Source organism: Nestor notabilis, unplaced genomic scaffold (genome assembly GCF_000696875.1).
Source record: "Nestor notabilis isolate BGI_N333 unplaced genomic scaffold, ASM69687v1 scaffold26713, whole genome shotgun sequence".
Classification (NCBI taxonomy): domain Eukaryota; kingdom Metazoa; phylum Chordata; class Aves; order Psittaciformes; family Psittacidae; genus Nestor; species Nestor notabilis.
In genome coordinates this window covers 1-8,787 of record NW_009922755.1, presented here as the reverse complement: position 1 = coordinate 8,787, position 8,787 = coordinate 1, and the positions used below count along the sequence as shown (strand labels likewise).

Below are 8,787 nucleotides of genomic sequence, written 5' to 3'. Positions count from 1 at the left end.
ACGTGGCATGTCCTACCTGACATGATGGGGGACACAAATGAAGAGACCAGCGAGAGATAAACCCCATTTAAAGAGGAGACATTGAGTCTCTACACAGGTATCTGCTGGCACATAACTCTTCCCACTGTCATTTCCAAAGGGTGTCCATCAGCTGTGACAGCCCAAGTGCAAAGAGGCTGCTCAGAGAGCACTTGGGGGGGAAGAGGGAATAATGGGGATACTTCTCAGTCAAGAAAAACAACAGTCCTGTGGGTTAGTTCCACCTCATCGCTTGAGACAGACCAGGGAAAGAAGCAAGGTTGGAAACTTCCTGCCAAGGGTTCCTCTCACAGAGGAACTGCCCCTGTCCCAGTCAGTCACCCAAAAGCCTGGAAACCCGGAGACAGCCAGAAGAGTCCCTCCTAATCTCTGGAATTCCCAGGGCTGCTGAGCCTGTGGGAAGTGCTCACAACCTGAGCTGCACTGAGGGCTGAGCCCGGGGCCGGTGAAAGCAGAATTCCACCAACCCACATCAGAAGCTCACAGGTATCTCACTGTGCAGAGCACAGACTCCCCCACAACTGACAACCCAGCAGCAGGAGCTAAAGCCAAGCGCTGCCCCACCACAGCTTAAAACTCTTCCTGCCAAAGCAGAAACTCCCAAGGAAATACAGTTACAGCCATAGAGAAGGATCCTCCAGCACTGGGATGTGCATCCCCATGTCAGGACAGGCCCCTCCGCTCTCCTGTACCATCAACACAAGACAAGCAGCAGCACCTCCTTCCCCCCCTCTGTCTCTGTTCTCCAGCATACCATGAGTGGAGCTTCTTCTCATGCTGGTTAAACCCCAGCAAGCAGCTGAGCTCACATTCCTGCCCCCTAAACCAGACTCACTGCTGCCTTCCTGAAGCACTACCCACTTTGCACATGGGAAAAGGGCAGGGAGAAGGGGGGGCAGCAACAAGCCAGGGCAGGCTGGATGTAAAAACCCAGGCCTGGGCTTATAAAGGAGACTGGTTGCAACTGGAAGGGCCAGTTTATTAGAGAAACCTCACATTGCAGAGAATTCACAACACATTGGGAAGGGTCCAGCCCTGCTGGGGCAGCCACTCTTCTGCAGCAGCTCAGGTCTACGTCCCCCCAGCTCCAACCCCAGCAGGCACCCCAAAGGGAAGGGTTAACTGGAACACAGCTCACGTTTACAAGCAGGCTGAGAGAGCCAGGATTAAAGTTCAAATGAAGCCTCCCCGTTAGACAACAGTTAAAAGAAAACTGGGTTTCCAATGTTTAAAAGCTCCGTGGTGGGGGCTGCAGCGTAATGGGGGGGCCAAGGTCTACATCACACACAGGCCTGGGGGTCTCAGCGCTCGCTCTGCTCTACCAGTGAAGGCCGGAGGGGGGGGTCTTCTCGTCTTTGTTGCTTTCCAGAGAAAAGGGTGGGATTCGGACATCGAAGTGGGAGCCATCAGGCCTCTCGAATCGGAAAGTACCCCTGCAAAAGAAGAGCCGCGGTGACAGCCAGGCCGGGGACACAGTCACCAGCGAGAGCGCCTCCACTGCCTGCGCAGGGCCTCTGCAGCTGCACTGGCCAGGCTGGCCCAGCAGCGGGGACGTGGGTTTGGCACAGGGACATCTGCCTGGCAAAGTGACTGGAAGTCCCCCGGGTGGTTCACATCCCGTCTCCTATACACATTCCCTGAATAAGAGTGTCCTGACTGGAGCCTCCAGGAGGAAATCACACCATGCACCCCCAGCAGGGTTTAACTCCCTCTCCACAGGAGACAAAACCATCAGAGCTATTTCTACAAACTCTTTACACATGACAGGATGAAATCCCACCACAGATGTCATCTGGAATAGCTTCTGGTCTGCATTTCAGAACTGAATCTGCCTTTTCTTGTACAATTCATTTACTGCCTAGAACTACAGAAGATTGTACATGACATGGGCAAGAGGATGGTGGAGATAAACAGGTTCTCATGATGGAGAAGACATAATCAAACACCAGAAATCAAGCTGAGCAGCTTCTGAGCTGCAGAACCTTTGTCTCTTTCTTTTCAGGACACATGCAGAGGGAAAACCTACTAAACAAGCTGGGTTTATTCCCCAGGGTTAAACGCTTAACCTGGCAAAGAGCTGCTCTCGTGCTTTTCCCAACCCAAAGGCAGGTCAAGCTTAACCCTGAAGCAGATTTACTTCAAAATGCAAGGCAGAGAGACCTGTCACACAGAAGGCAAGAGGTGACTGTGGTTTTTGTCCACACAGGGATGACACAAAACATGCTGACCCAGCTGAAATGGAAAACAGAGGGAAACTGCCTTAACCCTGAGGCACGGGAAGGGAACAGCTCAGCTGAGCACAATCCTGCCTGCACCTACGGAAGAAAAGCCCTGAATACCAGTTAAACCAAAGGCCTTCTCTGGCCTAAACTGGGAATAACCCCACGTGCCAATTCCTTGTGGACACAGAACTGCAGAGCTTCACTAGGGGAGAGAATCAAAGCGCAACCCTCTTCAAAGAGAGGACACCAGTGCACACATCCCTGCTGCCAGGGAAACACCAGCACGGAGCTGAGCCCAGCAGAAGCTGGCAGAGAACTGCTCCGTATCTTCTCAAATCCAGCTTGGCACAGACCACAAGAGGAGGATAAATTAGCTTGGACCCTCTCTTGGTGCAAAGAATCAACAGATCATCTTATCACTAACTGGGATACTGCTTTAGAGAAGCTTTTACTATCAGACACATTCAGTCCACTTCTACCCACCAACTCCAGGCTCAAAGCAGGCCCCAGCTCAGCACCTTGGGGACCTATAGCTAAACCATTACTGCAGTAATAAGTGCTTCTTACCACATGTGACCACTGGATGCCTGCAGGGAGACGTGGCTGCTGTACTGAAATGCTGGCTGCTCTTTGGATAGAACGGGCTCCTGGGAAGACAAGAAGAGACCCCTCTTCATCAGCAACGGAGTTAAACGTTTCTCCACAGACAGGGCATTTATTTATAGAGCAAGAGAACTGGGGAGATGCACACCTGAGCAGTGCCATCACTTACACTGCAAGTGATTCACCCAGCGAGTAGTGCCACAATCAGGTATCATTCCAGTTTTCCCATTACCAGTCATTTGGGATCATTCTCTAATACTCAGTGTGAAGCTCTGAACACTGCCAGGGATGGGGCAGCCACAGCTTCTCTGGGCACCCTGTGCCAGCGCCTCAGCACCCTCCCAGGGAAGAGCTTCTGCCTCAGAGCTCATCTCAATCTCCCCTCTGGCAGGTTCAAGCCATTCCCCTTGTCCTGTCCCTACATCCCTTGTCCAAAGCCCCTCTCCAGGTTTCCTGGAGCCCCTTTAGGCCCTGGAGCTGCTCTAAGGTGTCCCCTTCAGGAGCCTTCTCTTCTCCAGCTGCCCCAGCCCAGCTCTCTCAGTCTCTGTGGGACACACACACAAACAGATGAAAAGCTCCCGTGGTTCTTTTTCATCGCCTTTTCCCCATCCACCTATTTCTACTGCCCACCAAGCAATTCCCTGGCACATGAACCCAGGTGAGAGGCCTCCAGCAAAGAGCTGCCCATCCCAAAGGACACCACACACGACACTCACCCTTCCCACCACGCCGCGGCCCCTCACTGTTTCCAAGGTGCCCGACAGGCTGAATATCCTCCAGTGCCGCTCTCGGAGCTGCACCACTTCACTGTCCAGGTTCTCCAAGCGGATACAGTAGCGCCACTGGACACAAGAGACTGTTATCAACAAGGGGAATCAGCTGCAAACCCGTAACTGATGCTGGGAAACGTCATCCCTCGGATGTTTTTCCCTCAGAGCTTATCACGCAGCAGTGATGCCCCAGCAAATAAACTCCTTCTCTTTTAGCTGCTTGGTGAAACAAAAGGCACTTACCCAGTAGACATGGGAATTCTGGGCTTCCTGTCAAAGAGAAACAAAAGACTTTAGCAGCTGCCCTTCAAGCCTCAGTGCCAAAACCTCTTCAGCTGTCAGCACAGCACAAGCAGAGGGGCTCTCTCCACACCAGGCTGACGCAGCCAACTCACATGAGCACAGACAGCTGCTCTCCAAAGCAGTCCCATCAGTTACCGCCTGGCACTGGCTCTGCTCTAGACATGGAATCATGAGGTGGGAGATACGCAGGGATCTTGTGACCATGGAGGGTTTCATCTCCATGTTAATCACACACTGTCTACAGATCAAGAAACACTCGTTTCTTTGCCTTCAGGCATCTGGTTTCCTGACAGGGTTATGCCAAACATCAGTTGTGCTCCACAGAACTTGCAAATCCGCACCAGGCTCCGTGGCAGCTCTGCTCATCTGGGCTTGGAAATCAAACTGCTGCAGCAATTCCCAGCCCTCCCACTCGGAAGTATTGGAGCTTCATTATTTTGGCTGGTCCAGATGAAGTTCTTACACTATAAAGAGGACACGGTTAGCAGCTAAATCCAGAAGGCTTCAGCCAAGCTCACATTAGAGCTGGGAAACAGGAAAAGACACCCACCACCAGGCAGGATAACAGACATTGTCATTGCAGATGGCTTCGGTGCCACTTCACACTCACTCCTCTGACTGAGGCAGTGAAGGACCAATTCAGAACCCTTCCTAAAACATCTTGCCAACACTGCTCTGCAGAACAGTACAGACTATTTCCCATCCTGCAAACAAGTAAAAGCCAATCCGCAGAAGCCGTTATCCAAAAATCTGTGACACAATGCTCAGACCTCTGCCAGACATCATGACAATGAAATCACAACTGGGATTAAATGTCACTTCTCCAGTAAGCAAGTTAAGCAGGTCACAGAGGTACCACCACCACGCACCCCAGACCTACCCTCATGCCCATGTAGAACGGGATGACTGTGACTCGGATGTTCTCTGTGGTTTCTCGGTGCACATCAGAGAGCTCTAACCAGGGGTGGTTCTTCTCCTGCCATGCACACAGTGTATCCCTTGCTACAAAAGGTGGAACTGTGGGAGGGGAAGAGGAGAGGTCACTGCACCTGGAGGGCTCTCCCCTCAGAGCAACTCCTTTCACATGGTTACCAACATTACTTAAAGGAGGTTTTACTGTAACAAAGCCCAAAACAGACCACAGTTTTCACACTCTAAGATGAAGGGTTCTGGGTACTTGTTGTAAAGTACCTCAAGCATCTGGCTCTGAAGAGCTCCCTCTGAGGGCAGAAATTACCTTTTGTTTGGTCGTACATGAGAAACCTCTCAAAGAGCTCATGCTGGATGGGCACTTGATCCGTGGAGCTGTAGGGGAGGATATCTTCATGGCTTACGTAGTCTAAACCTGAAAAAGAAACCCCAAAAGCCATTGAGCTTCCCCGGTGAAAAGCAGCTCAGAAATCTCCTGGCAGAAAAAGGGATCATAAGAGTCATGGAATTACAGACAGGTTTGAGCTGGAAGGGACCTTAAAGCTCACCCAGTTCTTCTCTGGGCACCCTGTGCCAGCACCTCAGCACCCTCACAGGGAAGAGCTTCTGCCTCAGAGCTCATCTGAGTCTCCCCTCTGGCAGGTTAAAGCCATTCCCCTTGTCCTGTCCCTACATCCCTTGTCCAAAGCCCCTCTCCAGGTCTCCTGGAGCCCCTTTAGGCACTGGAGCTGCTCTAAGGTGTCCCCTTCAGGAGCCTTCTCTTCCCCAGCTGCCCCAGCCCAGCTCTCTCAGCCTGGCTCCAGAGCAGAGCTGCTCCAGCCCTCGCAGCAGCTCCAGGGCCTTCTCTGGGCTCGCTCCAACAGCTCCATGTCCCTCTTGTGTTGGGAAAAGCACTTTGGCAGCAGAAGCCACAGCTGATGCTATGATTACAAGCAAGAACAGAGGAAAGAGGCCAGCTGTAAGCCCTGGCAGCACCCTCCTGTGAGACTTCCCCATAGAATGATTCCTCTGCTAAACACACACGTGCCTGGGAGGTCAGTGCACTGCCACACAAGGGCTTTGGGCAGGAAATGCACAGGAGGAGGATGTAGCTGTCCTGCTCAGAAAGCAGAAGAGCCCATATGCAACAGGGGTACATGCAGGGGATCTGTGTCCCAAGAGCTCTACGTGGATAGGTCTGTGTGGATCACATTGATGCCCCATAGGAATGGCCTGTAGGAACTGCTGCTCCATGGGCAGAGGGTGACTGTTGATGTCTCTTCTGAGATCACGACAACCCTCGTCCCCAGAGAGGCTGAAGGTGGAACCTGCTCACCTGGGATGGCATAGAGGGCTCTGCTGTCATCGTGGTTTGCCAGGAACGTCACCGCTTCCGTCTGCGACCTCTGGGACTGAGGAAAGGAGGTTTATGTCTTTCTGTGGGCCTGCTGGGGGCCAGTTCCCACATTTCTGGTTTCTGAAGTGTGTAACGTTCATTTTATTTAACCAATTCACCCAGAACATCTCCCTTTAATTCCTCTGGACTAATTCTCCACACAAGTGAGTAACGAGCATTTTCAGTGCTGTAACCCACATTCATAACGACCTGTAGGCAAGAAGTAGGAATGCCACCAGCATGAGGAAAGGAGGCTGGAAAGGGGAAACACGATACAGAAAACAGACATCTGACATTCCAGATCCTTTCTCAGGGAAAATATGTCTTGAAGAACAAATTTGTCCTAATATTTTGAACCATTAAGTTAACTACTTGCTTTCAGTGCCCGTCCCTCGGAACCATTCACACAGAAGATATTTGAGTTTCAGTACCCAGATTATTACTTACTATATGTGGACAATCCCGGGCATCTATTAACACCTGATAGTAAGTGTGTGTTTTGCCCTTGACCTCTTTGGAACCATGGCCTGCCACGTTCTCACTCCTAAGGAGAAAAGCAGAGCACTGAGCTGAAGCACAGGAAGCAGCAAAGTCCTGTCACCAGGACCAAGGGGAAAAACACATTTCACAGCCTGTAACCATTTAATTCCATCCAAACTAAACTCATGTCAGCCACCCCCATGACAACAGACGAGCTGAGACGACAATCAACAGCGTTTTGTCACAGGCACAACTCTGTTTCCACACAGCTCAGTTGTTCTTTCTGCTCAGTCCAGTCTCCCATTTGGGGTGGGTGTTTCCACTGCCCTCTGTGTCTCTGCTTGCTCCTCACTCCTTCCCAGCACAGCTCCAACACAGGCCAGGGAGGAAAAGTCAGTGACTGTTAGGACAAGCCAGCATCCCTTCCTGCCCCATCCTGTTCTCCTTCCTCCACAGGGTTTCCGACATCCCCGTATGTTTAAGTCCCCGCATGTGTCCTCTTGTTGCATTGACTCTTGTGGGAAGAGCTGCTTTGCTTTCAATGCCTAAAGGGACTCCAGGAAACCTGGAGAGGGGCTTTGGACAAGGGGTGTAGGGACAGGACAAGGGGAATGGCTTTAACCTGCCAGAGGGGACACTGAGATGAGCTCTGAGGCAGCAGCTCTTCCCTGGGAGGGTGCTGAGGCGCTGGCACAGGGTGCCCAGAGAAGCTGTGGCTGCCCCATCCCTGGCAGTGTTCAAGGCCAGGTTGGACACAGGGGCTTGGAGCAACCTGCTCTAGTGGAAGGTGTCCCTGCCCGTGGCAGGGGTTGGAGCTGGAGGAGCTTTAAGGTCCCTCCAACCCAAAGCAGTCTGTGATGGGGAGGCAGCTGACAAACCCAACTCCCCGGCACTTTACAGAAGCACCGGGCTGCAATTTCAACACAGGGTTGAACTCAGGAAGCAACACAAAGGGGGGCTCTTTATATTAATAAATGCCAGGAGCATGAGTTTTTATTACTACCATTATGTCCCTCACACACACTCACCCTTCACACTTCCACCCTGTCTCCAATTAGCACAAAATCCATACTCAGGCCCCACCTCTTTTAAGCACCTCTCTCCTAGTTCCCATTCCTGCCAAGCAGACCCATACCATGGTCCTTGTTTACCCCAAGCAGGAAACTCACTACAGAGTGTAAATGTAAGAGTCCAACAACAAATAAACCAGAACAATTCCTTACTTCTCTGTGACAGGAGAAGCTACATCTCGGTCGTAGAGCCTGGCTTGCCAGGGAAACAGGACTATTCCTCGATAGCCAAACACGCTGTGAAGGAAGAGCTGGAAGCAACCAATAATTGCAGCTGAATACCCGGCAAGCTGTAACCAACTGGGATACAACAGAAAACATGAAGCCAAAAGCCCTTTTCTGGTAGTATTTAAAAAGATCTGTTAACTGAGGCGAAACTGGGGACGTTTATAAAGGGTATGAAGGTGTGGGAGAGGAATACAGGGAGAATTCCCAACGTGCAAACCCAGAGCAGGAACAAAGAGGGAACAGAAACAGTCTGGGGTGGGAGAACAAACCCCAGTCACTGTTATCCTCTAAAAGCAAATAGGTAAACAAGAAGTAAAGTGACAGAGCAGCAGAAGAGCAGGAAGGAGACCAGTGCTGAGCACACGGGAGCAGCTGCGAGCACAGCAATGCCTGTTTCACTTGTTTCTCGAGCTCAGTGACTGTCCCTTCTGCTCCTGAAAGGGGAAACCCCCTTAAATAAGCCCCGTGGAGCAAACGCCACCGCAGGAGCGGTCGTGTCCCGCTGCAGATTCCTCTCAACGTGCTGCTGTGACAAAGTGCAGACGCAGCAGAGACGAGGAGCAGGAACTGTGACACGTCTGGCCCCGAGCTCCCGCGGCAGCTCCCAGCAGCCCCGATCCCCGCGGACCTCGGCTCCGCAGCCCTTACCTGCCCCGTCTCGTATTTGCCGTGCTGCTTCGGGGCCTCGAACACCCCCACGGTCTCCAGCACTTTGCCCTCCGCGCGGTTCCTGGGGGCACAGGGGGGGTTTGCACCAGCCCCGGGCT

At 52.1% G+C, this 8,787-nt stretch overlaps 1 protein-coding gene across 1 annotated transcript; it reads right to left on the bottom strand.

The window, feature by feature from the left end:
* Nucleotides 1–997: 997 nt before the first annotated feature.
* On the bottom strand, nucleotides 998–8,761 carry POLDIP2 (polymerase (DNA-directed), delta interacting protein 2; the record flags this gene model as incomplete). The annotated part of the gene is made up of 10 exons (XM_010011794.1): nucleotides 998–1,472; nucleotides 2,829–2,908; nucleotides 3,581–3,706; nucleotides 3,878–3,904; nucleotides 4,818–4,954; nucleotides 5,175–5,282; nucleotides 6,183–6,258; nucleotides 6,690–6,786; nucleotides 7,946–8,043; nucleotides 8,669–8,761. Coding segments are annotated over 10 exons (957 nt in total), but the record flags the coding sequence as incomplete, so codon positions are not given.
* Between the last annotated feature and the right edge of the window lie 26 nt (nucleotides 8,762–8,787).